Source organism: Colletotrichum gloeosporioides (genome assembly GCF_011800055.1).
Source record: "Colletotrichum gloeosporioides strain Lc1 chromosome Unknown consensus_38, whole genome shotgun sequence".
NCBI classification, from domain to species: Eukaryota; Fungi; Ascomycota; class Sordariomycetes; order Glomerellales; family Glomerellaceae; genus Colletotrichum; species Colletotrichum gloeosporioides.
The window spans coordinates 204528-221891 of NW_025544683.1; the positions used below are offsets into that span (position 1 = coordinate 204528).

At 54.6% G+C, this 17364-nt stretch overlaps 5 protein-coding genes and 1 pseudogene across 6 annotated transcripts; 3 read left to right on the top strand and 3 right to left on the bottom strand.

Moving 5' to 3' along the window:
* Positions 1 to 439: 439 nt before the first annotated feature.
* GCG54_00013579 lies at positions 440 to 914 on the bottom strand (annotated as a pseudogene). Its single transcript has one exon. A coding segment is annotated over exon 1 (475 nt).
* Positions 915 to 920: 6 nt separating this feature from the next.
* GCG54_00013580 (uncharacterized protein) lies at positions 921 to 1574 on the bottom strand (the record flags this gene model as incomplete). Its single annotated transcript, XM_045413431.1, has 2 exons — positions 921 to 1486; positions 1562 to 1574. The coding sequence occupies 2 exons, from the start codon at positions 1572 to 1574 to the stop codon at positions 921 to 923; spliced, it is 579 nt and encodes a 192-aa protein (XP_045265065.1).
* A 672-nt stretch (positions 1575 to 2246) lies between these two features.
* GCG54_00013581 (uncharacterized protein) lies at positions 2247 to 5551 on the bottom strand (the record flags this gene model as incomplete). Its single annotated transcript, XM_045413432.1, has 7 exons — positions 2247 to 3166; positions 3506 to 3753; positions 3787 to 4027; positions 4107 to 4725; positions 4788 to 5329; positions 5390 to 5459; positions 5516 to 5551. The coding sequence occupies 7 exons, from the start codon at positions 5549 to 5551 to the stop codon at positions 2247 to 2249; spliced, it is 2676 nt and encodes an 891-aa protein (XP_045265066.1).
* Positions 5552 to 6775: 1224 nt separating this feature from the next.
* GCG54_00013582 (scyllo-inositol 2-dehydrogenase (NAD(+))) lies at positions 6776 to 8160 on the top strand (the record flags this gene model as incomplete). The annotated part of the gene is made up of 4 exons (XM_045413433.1): positions 6776 to 6863; positions 6990 to 7264; positions 7339 to 7719; positions 7789 to 8160. Coding segments are annotated over 4 exons (1116 nt in total), but the record flags the coding sequence as incomplete, so codon positions are not given.
* A 2119-nt stretch (positions 8161 to 10279) lies between these two features.
* On the top strand, positions 10280 to 12089 carry GCG54_00013583 (High-affinity glucose transporter; the record flags this gene model as incomplete). Its single annotated transcript, XM_045413434.1, has 3 exons — positions 10280 to 10789; positions 10874 to 11361; positions 11405 to 12089. The coding sequence occupies 3 exons, from the start codon at positions 10280 to 10282 to the stop codon at positions 12087 to 12089; spliced, it is 1683 nt and encodes a 560-aa protein (XP_045265068.1).
* A 3195-nt stretch (positions 12090 to 15284) lies between these two features.
* On the top strand, positions 15285 to 15815 carry GCG54_00013584 (uncharacterized protein; the record flags this gene model as incomplete). Its single annotated transcript, XM_045413435.1, has 1 exon — positions 15285 to 15815. One exon carries the CDS (start codon positions 15285 to 15287, stop codon positions 15813 to 15815), a length of 531 nt encoding a protein of 176 aa, XP_045265069.1.
* Positions 15816 to 17364: the final 1549 nt, after the last annotated feature.

Below are 17364 nucleotides of genomic sequence, written 5' to 3' on the forward strand. Positions count from 1 at the left end.
AACTCTGTGCTGTTGGATAAAGGTTTACGCTTGATCTCCTGACGTGTTACCAATGCAACAAATTTCCGGTATTCATCGCCACGAGGGAAAGGAATAGTATGGGTCGGATGAAGACCATTAAACCATACTGCTTCCATGCCTTCGGTTTTCATGTCTTCATGACCTAAGTCTTCGCGTTCCCGGTCGTCTTCTTGCTCGGTCCGCCAGAATGCCGCAGGCGCAAACGTAATCAAGTCGCAGGAGTTCTCATCCTGCTTGGGCGGATCGCTACCCAGTTCCAGCTCAATTGTAATCCTCTCGCCTGGCTGTTGACGTTGTTCAGAGGGCATCAAAATGCCGTCAGCCTACTTCGAGTCCCGATATACGGCTAAATTCGCGGGATATCTTCGTTGATACCTCCCAATCCGATATTCCACCACCCAATTCTCACATCCGCACATCATGTGATCTTGACCCTCTGGCCGTCTGATTTGCGTTGTGCGTTTGAAGAGTTGTGCAAGATCTTTCGTGGTATCTTGAGCCTGGTGAACTATAACGGGTATATTCCCACCAGACAGCTCTTCACATGCAACTACAAGCATCCGAATACACTCGCCTGTCATAGCATCCCAGAGCCGGACCGTCTTATCAGTCGATGCAGAGGCAAGCAACTGGCCGTCCGGCGAAAATGCTACTGAGACAACCCGATCAGAATGTCCCTCAAGTGTCTGGCGGGGTGCGCCTGTTATAGCATCCCAGAGCCGGATTGTCGCGTCAGCTGGTGTAGAGGCAAGCACCTTGCCGTCTGGAGAGAATTCTACTGAGATGACTTCGTTGTTGTGGTCCTGAATTACTGTTGCAATGCCTCTTACAGAGTCCCAGAGTCTGTATGTCTTATCGTATGATGCGGAAGCAATCCTCCCGCTGCCCGGCATGAACGTTCATGAGCTGACCAGACCTTCATGTCCATGGAGCGCCATTACGCAGGCGTCTGTTTTGATGTCCCAAATCCTGATAACGAAGTCGTCCGATGCATACGCAACTAGAAGAAGGCTTGGAGAAAATGCTACCGAGCTTATCGTCAAAGCTCGAGTAGATGCTGACCGATTGGAAGTGATGCTTTGATTGGCCTGTGGACGAGAAGACTTATCCTCAGATCTATCGTCGAAGTAGCTGTTTATGAGGAAATAGTTGCTATGCTCAGGCATGTTGACATTTGCTTTAGTGGAGTGGTCTGCTCTATCATAGTGGCATAGATCTAGAACTGGACGTGCAGCAGACTCGTGAGCCACTGTGTTGATCCAACGTGGGATCTCACCTGTATTTCCCTTTGACGAATTGAAGCTACCGGGTGGTATGTTTAGATCATGTAAGATGGGTGGTGGCCATGGAAGAGCTCGGAGTGCGAATTCGTAGGTGTGACGCAATACATGGTCGACCAATTCCGGCGAGTCCTCCGGTCCACATGAAGAGCACAAGGGACAGGACTTGATTCCGAATGTCTGCACTGCAGACCAAGAGAGAAGCGTCGAAAGGGAGTTGTCAGAGAGCTCGTCTTTGTGATCAAATTGAAGATGATTACCTATACTCTCCATTGTATCGTATTTTGCATCTTGGGTTTCGCAAAATGGGCATTGCCAGCGGGGCAAATGACTTTTTTGTACATGATTTTCCCATTCCCTTCGTGTGCAGAAGATGAGATGGGGTGTGGGACAGTTCTCAGCAATACAAGTGTAAGGACATAAGTCCTCAATCACATGCTGCCTTTCGTGTAATTTGTTAGATCGGCTTTTACATGAGTGTGCTCGACGGTCCCGGGGGGTGGGCTGGGCTTTTACCTAATTCCACTTCTTTGGATTGCTTAACGTATCAATCGGCAAGGATTGACAACAGCAAGGGCAATTTGCTATCTCTCGACCCGAAAGTGTATGCGGGGCTCGCGGAAATTCGGCATCAGTAGCGATTAAGGTAATTTGCGTCTTTGCCACTCCTGTAGATAGACCGCCCTAGGGTTGACGCGACCCTCGGAGATCTAGTCTTCGCAGTTGTCGTTTATTACTCTTGTATAGTTTTACTAGAGATATCTTCTATGCAGACGGGAGTCCACATGTGATCTATTTTGTCCCCATCGTGCTCGTCCGTGTCGTTAATCTTTCCCACATCGTCAGTATTTTCTCCCAGTCTTACTGAGTGAATGAGTGAATAACAAGTCGAGTTAGCAGGAATGCTTTGCGATACGAACTAGTCTTGTATTGAAAGCACCATAATCAGTTTCGTCTGGCAATCTCTAGCTGTAGGTCGAGTACGCCATCGGGTATAAAGTGGTTGTAGAAGACTTCAACCGCATCCACTAACTCCATACAGATATTCCCACACATCTCAAACCCATAGCAGGGGGTGATGATCTCTTTATCCATATCCGGCTTATAACCTCGACCCGTGTGTGAACGCCACAGCTCCTTACGGGGCTGCCAGTCGATGCAAAGAAAACTGCCAGTACGGCTCGCCTCGGGATTCATACAAGCTTCACACTCGATAGCGTATTCTTCGTTGCTTATCGATTCCTCCCAGGACGCTACCTCGACTTCCTCGTCATTATCGTTTTCTTCCAAGCGGTTGATAGCAAGGATCCTCCGCGCGTAGGTGTTATCCATAATACGCCCCGGCAGAAACCAGGAGACCGCCTCGGGCTCGTGAGGTATTAACAAACGGCTCCGGATCTCCTCCTCGTGGTGGCGGATGCAAGCCTCCGCGCGCTCTGCATCTGTGAACGACTGGGGCAGGGGTAGCGTGACGACCTCGACCCGGTCCGGTCTGTGGTTACGCTTCCTACGATACCAGTAGGTGCGGTCAAACACGGCGCGTGCGAGCCGCGCACTGCGGGTAGGGCGAGCGGTGTACGTCGTGTCGTAGACCACGATACCGAACGGGGGACGCAGAGGCCGGACTGTAGCTTCAAAGTCTTCTGAGTTCAAGTCTTCTGGGGTGTTTTCGAAGACTTGGTACGCGGCGAAGGTTGGAGCGCCGTCATGACTGGGCGCAGGCTGGACGACGGTCTTCCATGGAGTTGGCGGATGAAAATATCCCGCTTCCACTGCCGTTTCCACCAGGTCTTCGTCGCATATTTGCTGCTGGACCTCCTCCTGTCCGTTCGATGGAATGAAAGACCAAGGGGGACGAGGGCAAACTCTACACATTGTGATGCTCGTTCTTTATGAATGAAGAGCTTGGATCAAAACGCCATTTTCTTTTTCCTGTTGTTGTTTCCGGGGAGTTTTCACAGAGAGGAATTGGTGGGTGTGGTAACCAACACACGCATACCTATGGAAGACTCAATTGGCCGGGCTGCAACTGTGTTTCCACTTGCAACAGTGGATCGGTTCAATAAACTGCCCGGACGAAGCGGCACAGCAAGGATACTCGGGACAAGGAAAAGCTGAGAGGGCCTCAACCGTTGCCCGGGCAGCTGACGTCGTGTCTCCCGGGCTCCCGGCTAGCCATTTGGATTAACACTCATTGGACACACCTAAAGCTTGATACCCCTTTCTCACAGGCCATGCGTGCTGATTTCTCCATTCCTCTAAAACCCCCAGCAATGCTGTCCTTTCCCATGGGTCATTAAAGTAGTCGCCATATAGCATGATACCCATTCCCGCCGTGGTCAAGCTGGGCGGGGCTCTGAGGTGATGCAGTGCCAGACCGCAAAGCTCGAGGATCATGGCGCGAACTTGGTGTTCCGCATCTCTCTGCGCGCGTCGATTGGACACTTGCCCGCTGCGTCGCCGGGTACATTAGCTTTCAACGAACAAGCGGCAAAGGGTTCTCAAAGCAGGCTTTTGGGAGGCTTCATACTGTAAACTAGGATCCTCGGCCACCAGAATCATCCTTGCCAAGATGAAGTGTTGCAGGGCAGTGACCTCGATGTCCGACCCGTACCATACCAATGGAAAGATCTCACCTTGGGACCTATCCGCAGGCCGCTGCACAATGGGGATGAATTGACGGGCTGCCTCGACGATCAAAACCTTCTCCTCGTTTCTTAGCCTCTCTGCAAGCATGTGCGTTAGAGCTGCGATCCACCCATGAATATTCTCATCCCAGTTGAAGAACAGTTACGGGAGACTTACCCCACTCAGCTCCTGACCTCTCTCCCATCTTCCACTTAGCAACTTCAGACATGAACCAAATGAGCTTATTTGCGAAGCAAGTATCTCTGTCCAAGTCTGGCGGTTGCGCTGTTATCTGTGGAGACCGCTCCAGCGTCAAGGCGAAGTAGATCTCCTGCCGGACCGCTACCCAGTACACTGCACTCAATAGCCCCGACCACCGTGACGGCGCAGCTCGCAAGATCGCCTTGGTAATATCGAGAAAGTTGACATGGCCAATACCGTTCCCAAAATCGGAGTTTGTCGCGCTCTGCGCCTCTTCAGGATCCATCTCCTCAAACTGGCGCAGAATAAGCGCGGCGGCGGCCAGATTCTCTCTGTACTCCTCGTCCTGCGTCCGCGAAACCTCATGCAGGGCAGGTATGCACCGCAGCATGTACTCGATCGCGCTCTGCGGCGTCAGGTCCGGCAGGAGCTGATTCTGGTACATGACCACGCCGCCGGGCTCAGTGCGGAATCGCGGGTGCCGGCAGAGGTGCCGCGCGGCGACGGCGAGGGTGGCGTCGCGTAGGGGCTGGCACGCGCGCGCGCGGCGGGTGACGATGAGCTGGAAGTGCCTCTCTTCGTCGCAGAGATCGAACTACACCAGACGGTTAATACTTTGGACTTCCCACGGCATAGGCGTCTCTGAAAGCACGTAACCCATTGAGAGAGCTCCTCCGTGAAGTAACGCAGGAGGCAAGCTTCTTGGATGCCGTCGCTCGGCGGGTGGGTGTGCAGGCCGCCGACGGGGTCGTGTTCGCTGGGCTGATGGTAGCTGTCTGCTGAAGGAGAGAACTGATCGACGGTGACGGAGGGACCGGTGGCGTGTGGACTGGGAACATGTGGTTCCTCGTTCAGACGGATTCTGCCAGTGGGCAGAGCTGTCGTCGACCATGGGGATGCACCCGATGTGCCGGAGCCTGATGGCGATGCTGGGAGGAATTGACCTCCATCATGAGGAACAGTCTCGGTTCTTCGTCTCTTAGTGGGAGTTGGTAGGCGTTGTGATTGGACATCGTCAAGTCTCCTTTCGTGATTCAATACATCAGGTGTTTCTGAGAGGTTGCGGACGGCTTCGTGGAGGGCGGTGTTCACAGCTATGCGATCGGGGAGAGATGTAGTGTTACTGATGGGAGACTCATTGTTGGCATCCTGAGCCTGTGGCCCCCCGCCTGTCTTGTTGTTGCGGCTATCAAAACGGACTTCGTGAGAGCGTCAGCCGACTCATTGGCGAAGACAAGCAAAGGGAGAACATGACTCACATGCTTTCGGTTTGCTGTTCACCCACCGCTGCTCCCGAGAGAATGCACCGTCGTAGTTGGCCGTCGAGCCCTGGCGGAAAGAAGGCCTTCGTTGGGGGCGAACACACTCAACACCACGCTTCTCACATCGACTACAGCGGGGCTGCTGGTCGTCACCTGCATGTTGAACGAACCAAAGTCAGAATTGGAAACCTGCATAGCTCAATGGCACCGGACAAACGCCAAGAATCTTCAGCCGGAGTCAAGGCCGAGAACGCTATCGGCATTCCATCGGTCTTCATCCGGGAAGAGCCTCCTCCATCCCAAGGAAACGGGCCTCAAACTCACACTTCTCATGTCTCTCTGCACACCTTTGACGTCAGACTAGTGGAACCTGTCAAATGGTCACGCGCGACCAGGCCAAATCCAAGCGCGAAGAGGGACGCACGTACCTTTGCATCTTGCGCAAGGCTTCGTACCGCTTGGCATCTCCTGTGGGGTGAGCGGGATCCGTGGCCCTCACGCTGCGGCTGCTGCTGTTGTTGCGGCTGCTGCTGCTGACGCGGTATGCTGGCGGCGGCGATGTGAGCAGCAGGATTCCTCCGTCGAACTCGCTTTGGAAAGTCTCGCCTACGCCGTCGTCGCTGGCCCGTGTTCGGCGAGGAGGTGGAGGTCGATAAGGGTGGCGGGAGCTGGGATAGGCGGACGAGCGAGGAGGAGGAGAGGAAGCGGAGCAGCCTCATCGGCGAAGCTTGCTCAAAGAGGGAATTGCTGAAGAAGAAGAAAGCAAGGGCTGATATGTGGGGAAGATGGTTCGCTGTTCGCCGATGGTTCCGCGTCCCCGTTGAAACGTGGTCGGGCGAAGCTCAGATTGTGAAAACGTGCATTAAGCGCCCAGAAGGAGAAGAAAACAACTCGTTGTAACGCTTCACAGAATAGGACCAACCCGTCTTAAGTGTCCAATTTACCCCGCACTCCAAAGCTGTCTTTCCCCCGCAAAACCAGCCGCCGGCCTTGGGGCGATTCATATCTGGGGCAGCGGATGGAAATTACTGCATCTGGTAGGTGGTGCCGATAGTAGATCCCGAGCGTGTTGTTTCGAAAGCGGTTTGGCCAGCTTTGCGAGACTCCAGACCGCCGAAAGACAAGATGGCATTCGGCATCTTTGGGTGACGGAGTTCAGACCGGCTTGATCTTGTGGTCTGCAGCTGTTTTGAACCTGCCAAAAGATACCGGGAAGGGAAGGAGCCGCCGATGTTAAAAGAGACCCTTCATCGCCCATGGTCTTTGAGTTGGAGGAGCTCTGTACTGCGCTGTCATTCTCCTACATCATCATAGACGTCTCTGCGCCATTCTGAAGCTTTCACAACATCAATTGAACTCTGGAAGACTCAATCTTTTTCTAGAAATCTTTTCGGTTCTCTTCAAGCCACAAAATCTCACAAAATGTCCGGAGAGAAGCTCAACGTTGCCGTCGCCGGCCTTGGTCGCATGGGTATGTCTCGCCCCGCATTCCCCCGAGCCCGTGAGCTCAAGGGAGCTCCCACAGCTTCGGCGAAGCGGAAGCTCATGGGCTCAGATCGAGCCGATGTGAGCTGTTCTCGCTAACACCGGTCAACAGGATTGCGACACGCCAGACACTTTGCGACCCTGACACCCAAGGCCAACCTCATCGCCGTCAGCTCACCGGTGCAGGCCGAGCTCGATGCCGCCGTCGCAGAGTTCGGTCCTTTGAGGACGTACATTGACTACGATGAGATGCTTCGCAAGGAGTCGACGCTGCAGGCCGTCATCGTTGCGAGCGCGACCACGGTGCACGCCGAGCAGGCCATCAAGGCCATTGAGAAGGGCCTGCACGTTCTGTGCGAGAAGCCTCTGAGCACAAACGTCGATATCGTATGTTCATCTTCCCGTCTACTATTGCCAACCATGTGATACGAGCTCCGCATTGCTGACCATCGATGCAACAGTCGCAATCCGTCGTCGATGCCTACGAGAAGTCGCTCGTCAAGAACCCCAACCAGAAGGTCATCTGCGGATTCTCCCGCAGGTTCGATGCGTCTTACCGCGACGCCTACCAGAGAGTTGCCCGCGGTGACGTAGGCACGCCGTCCGTCTTCCGCTCCCAGACCTGCGACAAGCTCGACCCCTCAGGCTTCTTCGTTGACTACGCCGAGTTCAGCGGTGGTATCTTCGTCGACTGCTCCATCCACGACATTGACCTGGCTTTGTGGTTCTTTGGCGAAGACAGCGTCGTCAAGAGTGTTTCCGCCATTGGCATCACCGCCGTGCAGGAGGGTCTGAGGAAGCACAACGACAGAGACAACGCCGTTGCAGTTGTCGAGTTCTACGTAAACAAACCCACCCCATACAGCTCTCTACACTTGTAGGTCGACTGACTAACACATGCGGAAAAATAGGGCGGCAAGATCGCGCAGCTTTTCTGCTCCCGCATGATGGCCGCCGGCCAGGAGGACACGACCGAGATCTTTGGCACGAGCGGCAAGATTGCCGTCAACACGCAGCCGCAGCTCAACCTCGTCAACCTGTACGAGCCCACGGGCATCCGCCGCGAGATCCCGCCCGACTACTACGGCCGCTTCCGCGAGGCCTTCATTACTGAGGCCAACGAGTTCACCGCGTGCTGCCTGAACAACACCGCGCCGCCCATGAAGCTCGTCGGCGCCGTCAACGCCGTCAAGATCGGCTGCGCGCTGCAGGAGAGTCTGATCACGGGCAAGAAGATCGACTTTGACGAGTCGGGCAAGCGCATCGAGAGTGCGCGCTTGTAGGCGGTGTTATATAGATGCAGGCAAGCAGGTGGCAGGCGCGTGGATGATAACCCATGATGAATAGGGAAAATGTTTACGATGATGAAATTTTAGAGATCACCCCTGGTTCTCTGCATGTTCTAGATGCGTGGGGGTTTTCCGATGTAGTCACGAGGCTCTTTGTAGACACGTTAGAATAGGAAAAACAACGTGTTTCGTCGTCATAATCTGCCCCTGTCACGATGGTCCGGACAGTTTCCGTGGTCACATGGCGCATGTTTGATCCAAACTTGCGCCCGGTCGTTCATTTCTTTCTTCTTCGCTGCTGTTCCTGCGCGTTCTATTCGCAGCGGTGCAATCTTATCGCAGCTGGGTCCGCTCGTTAATGACGTAGGCGCCAGGTCCCTGGTCGAATTGACTGCGCTGACACGGGTCAAGACGGGTCACTGAAAGATGAGGCTTAGCTGGGTCGGCGCAAATGATCCCATCGCCGACGTACGCCCTGGTCAGTTGCGATGCCGTCGTTGTGGCCCCATCATTCAACAGATCACTCAGCCAATTGTGTGTGTCATGTAAGTCAGACGATGTTATTTTTTGGTTCTTTTGCTGACTGTTCATCCCCCCTGTTCCGCAAAGGGTAAATCGGGAAATTACCTATTCTGGAGCGCGGTTTACGCGGACGGGATCGGAGGAGGGATTGTCCTTGGCTGGGGAATCGTGCCTGAATCTGTGGAATTCCCTGATTAGCTTGTGCATTGCGATGGGGACTTGCAATGGGGGAAAATACTCCTAGCAAAACTGCATATCACTTCTCCAGCTGATCGCGTCTGAAGTTGACCGCGGGTGACCTCTTCTGCTGCCAATTGTCAATGGGATTTCCCTTCCTTTTGTGTAAAGGGAGTGCATTGAAGATGCCTGTCGTCGGACCTTGAATCCCGCGGGTTATGCCAATCAATGCCTAGATCGGGACACGACGCACTAGCGAATTCCGAGGGTTATGAGCTTGGCCTTTAGGGGGACTGGCTGCGCTGTTCACATAATGTGACAATTGAACCTCCGGAATCTCTACGCCAGCGCGGGACTGCATCCCGATTCACCCCGGCCCCAGACAACGGTCAAGAATAACGAGCTATGGGGCCATGTCGTCATAGCAGATTCATAAAGATACAACAATCGTCAGCCCCAGAAACCAGATTTCCCCAGGCTTTTTTCGGGGCGCGATTGATTCAACAACCACGCACAGCGCGGGCTATCTTTGATCCTCCCCATGTTCCGCTGAGTGAACGCTGCGCCCAGAGCATCCCCAAGGCCAACCAACCACATGCCCTTGTCCGGGTCCTCGGCGTCTCAGAAGTTCAGTGGGAAAATGGCTAAGAATGGCCGCTAGTGTGACAACGGACCGGGGTACGAACAGAAAAGCGCAGGCCTTCGCCGATGGGTTCCCAAAGAGGAATCACGTCGGCTACAAGTCCGCAGTCATGACGCCCAGCCGCAGCTAAACTCGCCGGTGGGCAGTCCAGCCCAAGCAGCCAACCAGATACCCCTGTTACGGTGGCTCGCTTTAACCCTCTCTGCTCACCACGTTCAGACCGAGAGTCGTGCTCTCCTCTCGTTCCCTTTTCCCGTAGTAATGTCTCTTTCGCCGATGGTTGGCGAAGGTTGTGGTTGGTCTCCACACTTTGGTGTCTTCCCCGTGGGGGAGGATGCAGTCGACAAGGACCGTGTTCCACTCTGCCGGTGGGGAGGGTTAATGCTGGTGCCGTCCGTCCATACGTAGTGTACTCTTCGCCGGGAAATGACAGAAGCCTGGCACGAACTGCCTTCGCGCCCTCACTTGCGTTGCCCCCCTAGTCTGTAAACGGATGGGTCCCGTCTGTAGCCCAGAAATCCTGTTCTTGGTATCCCCCTCTTGGTTGTTCATTTGACTACTCAACACCAAGTCTTGAACACAACTATATATAAGAGCCGCTCTTCTTCGTCTCACCTGACATTTGGGTTTCGTCTCATTCTAAGCACGCTCCCTCCCCCATCCATTCCTTCAACCTGAGCACAACCTCCTGTGGTGTAACCCTATCGACACCATCCCATCCTGATCATCATCACCACACACCCCTCAAGTGCCACGACATCGACGACGATCATGTCAACCAGCCCAGACTCACAGACCCTTAAAAAGGTCAAGAGCATCGACAACGCTCACGGCGAGCACGTCGAGGACTTCATCGACAGCGTCGAGATCAGCCTCACCCCCGCCGAGGATGTCTCATACGGCCGGGGCGGCGTCCGCGGCCTCTTCGACTCGCCCTTCGTCGGCGGCGCCGCCCTGCTGGCCTCCCTCGGAGGCTTCAGCTTTGGCTACGACCAGGGCGTCATCTCCATCATTAACGTGATGGAGCAGTTCCACGCAGTCTTCCCTGATGCCGCCACCCCCTTTGGGAAGGGCTTCATGACCGGCATGCTCGAGTTCGGCGCCTTCCTCGGATGTCTGTTCATGCCCACCCTCGCCGATAAGATCTCCCGTAAAAGGGCTTTGACTGTCGTCGTGGCTATCTTCAACATCGGAGCCATCATGCAGACGGCGGCTCCATCGTATGGTGTCTTGGTCGCTGGTCGAACAATCGGTGGCATCGGTGTCGGAACTCTGGCTATGGTGAGTTGAACCCCTTTGGTCAAAACACCAAAACCACTCATCGTGAGATTCAATAACACACAAGACTAACACTTGACTCAACAGGGCTCACCAATCTACATCTCCGAAATCGCCCCACCAAACCTTCGAGGCACCCTCCTCGTCCTCGAGTCCATCTCCATCGTCGCCGGCGTCGTCATCAGCTTCTTCATCACCTACGGCACCCGCCATATGGCCGGTGAAGTATCCTTCCGCCTGCCCCTCGGTCTGCAGATGGTCTGCTCCACCCTCCTCGGCATCGGCATCCACTTCTACCCTTACTCCCCGCGTTGGCTCGCCCTCGTCAACCGACCTCAGGAGGCTCTGCAGTCCCTCACCCGTCTCCGCCGCCTCCCTGCCGACGACCACCGCGTCCAGGCCGAGCACCGTGGCATCATCTCCGAAGTCGAGGTCCAGAAGATCATGCAGGAGCGCAATCACCCGGGCAAGAGCTTCCTCGCTCTCGAGTTTGCTGGCTGGTGCGATCTCTTCAGCAAGAAGTTGTGGCGCCGCACTGCCGTTGCCGTCGGTATCGCCTTCTTCCAGCAGTTTAGGTATGCAAAACAAGCAATACAAATCAACTCCCCTTACTAACAGATATCCTAGCGGCATCAACGCATTCATCTACTACGCGCCCACCCTCTTTCAGTCGCTAGGCCAGTCCGAGGAGATGTCCCTCATCATGTCCGGCGTCTTCAACATCCTCCAGCTCGTCGCCGTCGCCGCGTGCTTCTTCATCATCGACAAGGTCGGCCGCCGCCCGCTCGCCATCTTCGGCGGAATCGGCGGCGGCACCGCCTGGGCCATCATGGCCATCCTCACCGGCGTCTACTCCAAGGACTGGGCCGCCAACCCGGCCGCCGGCTGGGGCGCCGTCGCCATGGCCTTCCTCTTCGTGCTCCTCTACGGCATCTCCTACTCGCCGCTCGGCTGGATCCTCGCCGCCGAGGTGTACCCCAACTCGCACCGCTCCAAGGGCGTGGCGCTCGGCACCGCGACCGTCTGGCTGTGCAACTTCATCGTCGGCGTCGCAACTCCGCCTATGATCGACCAGCTCGGCTTCGGCACGTACGTCTTCTTCGGCACGTGGTGCTTCCTTGCGTCCGTGTGGGCGTTCTACCTGGTCCCGGAGACCAAGGGCAAGACGCTCGAGCAGATGGACGAGGTGTTCCACGACACGTCCGCGCAGGAGGAGAAGGAGATCATCAGGCAGCAGATTGCGGCGCGGCACGGGCAGACGCTGGGCGCGGGCGGCATGGAGAGCACCAAGCTCAATGTTTGAGTCATTTACAGCGTTCATCATTATCAGGACATGTGTGCAGAATATTTTCAGGGGTTGGCGTTGGTGTTTGATTACAGAGTACAGCTTGTACCAATAGCGATGGATGGCATGATTACGGGACATGAATCAAAGATACCACTTTTCCAAAGAAACATCTTTCTTCAAGATTGTGAATTTTGATGATACCACGTGTGCTTGACTCGATGCAGGTCATTCGGGATGAACTTCAGTGCATGCACGCATCTCGCATTCCCCGGACACACGGATGTCCACTGCTACTCGACCTCCTGGAGCGGCCGGCCGTGATGAGGTGCCTTACGGAGACATTACTTATCCGTCCGTATGCAAGCCCAGCTGTCAAATTTAGACGAATCTACCACGTAGATGCCGAAAGAATGGAAAGGAGGGGGGCTGAAAAGAACCCGAGTCAGTTCATTGCAGATTATGGAAGGCCTTCCATGTGCCGTATCCTGTGGCCCATGACAAGCAAGGGCTTAGTACACGAGCGTACCTAGTAGCCAACCAGACTCTACGGAATTACAACGCCAAGGGCTAAACATACGCAATAGCCCCAGTACAGCGCTCCCCCAGGCGCCGTTTACAACGCGCCAGTCGTCATTGGTAAAAACTGAAACGCTGCAGCTGAGGCGATTTCGGGTCCAGCATGTGGCCTCCAAGCTGAATTTCCTCTTTCGGTAGGCGTCGCCGATGGCGGGGCGGCCGGATCGACGCGCCCGCCCGCTCCCCATCTTCCCCTCATCTCCTCCACACGACAACTCTCCATTAATGCAATATCAACGCGGGGCGAGTGCGGGCGCGCCGAGTAATGGCCGAAAGAACCCCAAAGACTTACACGCGTATGCCCCATGATTCCCCAGATAACCCGCAAAATCTTGTCAGACGTGAAATTCTTTACGGCCTAAGCATGGGGTGGGAGATAAGATGACATTTTTGCGGGGATAGACTTTGCGTGATGTCTAATATACGGTGGCTCGAGGTACTGCGAGGGACTTGACTAGCGGAGCATGTTGCTACACTTGGTTCTCGGACCAGCCGGTCTCCCTCCAGAGTCATCTTAGCAAGATGAAGAGGAATGATCCATCGATCGAATATCGTGCTTCTCGGACTTCCCGCAGCTTGCCTCTATCGCAGGGTCAGACCTTACGAGACGCTGATTTGTCGAATCAGTGAAGGAACCCAGCGTTATTACACATAATCATCGAAGTGGTCACGGTCTTTCTTGTCCCCATCTTACGCACTTTCGGCTGTAGACGATCAAGGGATTGAATGGCACCGAAGTCGACGATATCCAGACCCTTGAGGTCATCGAGGCCGGAAAGGGTTTCTTGCGCGGAAAGCCATTGAGAAGCAGCAGAAGGTGAGCGAGAAATCACAGACGCCTAGGTCTCCGTTGGCGTTACCTTTATGATTGCGAGAGGCTAACCAATGTTGCTTGTGCAGTTCACCAGAGGTATCAAAGCCAAAAACGCTCCTGCCACGGTTCAAAGCAATGGCCAATTTTTTCTATAGCGATGCGGCAACCAACATATTGGACGCGAAGGCCACCGGCAGCCCCTAACCGAACAGTGTTCAGGTAAACAAGCTGGGCATTCGAAATTTTTCGCACCCGGAGAGCTGACAGCGGTTCGAGGATGCGTCTACGCTTGAGGCAGATAAGCTTGCTCATGGAGCAGAGCGCCAAGGTCATGCAAATGCAAAGCTCTGCAAGACGCGCTGTTGACAGGACAGGCTCGGCTGTTGACCAAGTCGGGACAACGGGCTTGACCGTATTGTTTCGATGCTATGATGCAGGAGGGAACTGGATTATCTGCATTGCAATCAGCTTCATCACCAATCAAGCGCAAAGACGCAGGAGTGTTGGGTCTGGGTGTAGGAAACACGGCGCTGTAACGCATCCGTGCCGCAATCGGCCCCACCCTCCCGGTCCCGGCCGAGAATGGATCCAACCCTCCCGAGAGTTGGTACCTGCGTCTGGCCGCCGATCCGGCAACAGCCGGGTGCCGCCTCCCGCTTGTATCGGCGCAAGAGCAGTGTGCCGAGGACACGCAAAGAGCAGACCCGGCACCGATTTGCCGCTCCACACGGCATGAACGGCAGACTCCACCAAACCCCCAAAGATTTTGCCGACCGGGGCCAAAGCAGGATTGGATGCCACGCAACCGCAAAAGCAAGTTTTTTCGGGGTTACCCGACCAACCCCATCATTAGCGATGCAAAAAGCCTTTCTCGCCCTGCATGCATGCACACGCGCACGCGGTGCTCTGTACTCGCATCCCGTCGGTAGTCAGCCGGCTTTCGCCCACTGCACTGCCCGACACTGCCGCTGCAAGCCGGTCAGGCAGCTGAATCCCAAGCCCAGGGAGAGACAAAGTCTCAGATGACAGGCCGTCCGTTCTTTTTCTCAGGGGAACAGAATCCGCTGATTGGCGGTGGTGCCTCTTGGCCTCCATACTCGACACGAGCCGGCGCAGTCCACGGGGACCGAACTGGCTGATCAAATGGACGACAAAGACCTGGCAAGCGGTGGGATAGACATGGCCCTTCTTCTATTCGTACCAAGAGACTAGAAAAGCCGGTGGTGGCACGGCGACGTACCCCGGTTGCCGGGCAGCCGTGGCTGTGTCAACTCACCACCACCCAAAAAACGACGCGGTGGCACCGTTGGCAGGCCTCTCTAGACGCGGCGTCCCCACAACACGCCATTACGGGGGATCGACTGACACGCTAAAGCCCCAAATCCCCCAATCACCAACACCGATATTAATAGGCAAAGGAGGGAAAACTGGGGCTGCGGAACGGCTTGAGGCTTGAAGGCTTGAAGGCTTGCCGGGGAAGCGGCTTTCACACGTCAGACTGGAGCCAGAAGGATCCAACAGGAGCTCGACGGGCTCTTCGTGTTGATCAGAATAATGGGGTACTAAATAAGGGGAGGTGCTATGCGAACGGACTCGCCTGACCAGGGTGAAACTTGGTGAAAAGAAACGAAGAAGAAAAGAAGAGCCCTTTCAATCAAAACCTCCGTCACCCCCTCTGTGTCGACCGCACTGATCTCCTCCTCTCATCACTCACTCACTCATAATCCACAGTCGCTGTCCAGCTTCACGCGTCCCCTCAACACCACAAACTCACCATCACGAGTCTAATCATCTAACCAAACCAAACCAAACCGCCCACAATGTCCACCTCCGCCGTCGCAACCGCCACCTCCTCCGGCGCCGCCGCGACCTCCACCGCGATCTGCTCCTCCAACCTCTACGACACCCCCATCCAGGACTCCAACTGCGCGATGCCCTACGGCGGCAACCACACCGACATCATGAAGGCCTGCTGCAAGGACGCCGACGTCGTCAGCTACTACGACAACTGCGGCATCTACTGCCTCGCCATCGACCAGACCGTCGCCGAACTCACAAAGTGCCTCTTCGACAACGGCGCCCCCGACACCGGCGTCTTCTGCCGCGGCAACGTGAGCTCCTCCGCCACTGCCACCGGCAACTCGAACCCCCCGGCCTCCGCCGGCGCCAGCATCGTCGCCAGCGGCGGCGGCAGCAGGGCGAGCGCGAGTGGCAGCGGCTCCAGCAGCAGCTCCAGTAGCTCTGCGAACGCTGCGCCCGGGGCGTATGCACCCGCTGGCGTGAGCACGCTTGGCATGACCATTGGCGCCCTGCTGCTCTCTGCTGCTACCTTCGGCGCTCTGCAAATTTGAGATTTTATGCGATGGGATTGTTTTGAGGTGCCTGGGGTTATGACCCACAGGCGTGGGACAAAAATGCATGCATGGTCATGCACACACGGCCGATTTAATGATTCAATCACGACGCTCCTTTCATCACCACAATATTTGTGAGGGTCCTTCTTCCCTTCTAACTTTTTCTTCGCAGTTTGCCGCCTGAAGGCGCCCCTTTTTGACTGCCGTATGACTCTCACGGGAAATCATTCGATTACAGCTTATTAAATTTCCCGTTGGAGTTATACTGTCGTCAAAAAGGTACACCTCTAAACGGCAAACTGCGAAGGAAAAGTTAGAAGGGAAGAAGAATTCATCACCATGTCGGTCGGATACGGATAATATCTGGAAAATGGGACTCTGGCAGCAGAAAAAGCATTGCGATATCCATTCTGTGTTAGGCGCACTGCGACTAGATAATTCAATTACAAAGAAGCATTCAGTGCCAAGTCAGGCTACCTGCGAGTACTGCTTTGCATTTCACATTGTACTGACGCCCCCCTGACCCTCATGCAAATCCAGTCGGGAAACTTTGGGCGCCCAAGAGACGTATGGATACTCGCGGCCCAGTGATGATCAATTCTCTACGAGACTCGGCAGCCTTTCGCAGGTCGCATTTTTCATCCACTAACATCGTTCTCGGATGAGGGTCTTGTTGTAATCATTGACATCCTCCAACTGCATCAAAGCATGATCGATAAGGAATGTCTTTAGAAGTCTTCAACTCCTCATGTGGTGGTGCAAGCCATCAATCTGCGGGTCGACATAGGGATTGTTTCGTCTAGTTTTTGCAGGGAGTCAGCAGTCACGAGTTCCATTGGCATTGGGGCGTGTTACCAATAATTAGCGCTGATGACGGCGTGCTTGATGATACCATTCAATGTCGCTCACCGCCGATTGTTCAGAGTACTTAAGTCGGGTTGGCGGTACAGCATGAAAGTAAGTGATTAGCTTCCCGATCTGTTGGTCCCTTGAATAGCAAAAGATGGTTCCAATTGTCTTCAAGAAATCAAGGTGCCTCGAATCTGATTGTGATGATGGAAAATAAAGTCAACTGATTTGGCAATCTTCCTTGAGACATATTCAACTCTCATGCAGAATGACTCCTACGTCAACGCCTTCTGCGGCATCCAATTACCCTGAACAACAACAAGCGTAACGTTGGAAATCGGAAATAATCGTACCCTGCACGGCAAATGCTCCAGCCATACTCGAAGGGTAAACCTCCGCGACTCAATGTTACAGGATGGAGTTCAACAACATGAAGGCCTGGAGAGAGAAGCTTCGCGGAATGGAGAAGAACAGTCAAAGTTCGGAACTGACGTCTGTAACTGTGTACCGCATCCCCGACTCTGTCGGCATAATGGGTGGCATCGAACCCAAAGTTAATGAGCGTCATGTCATTGAAATGAATGTATATTGCCCGGTCAGATATATAATATATCAAATAGCGAAGGTTGTTTACCACGAAAATGTGTAATTGAAGAGTTTTCAAGATGTATCACTGCCCAAATCTCCAATAATTTCA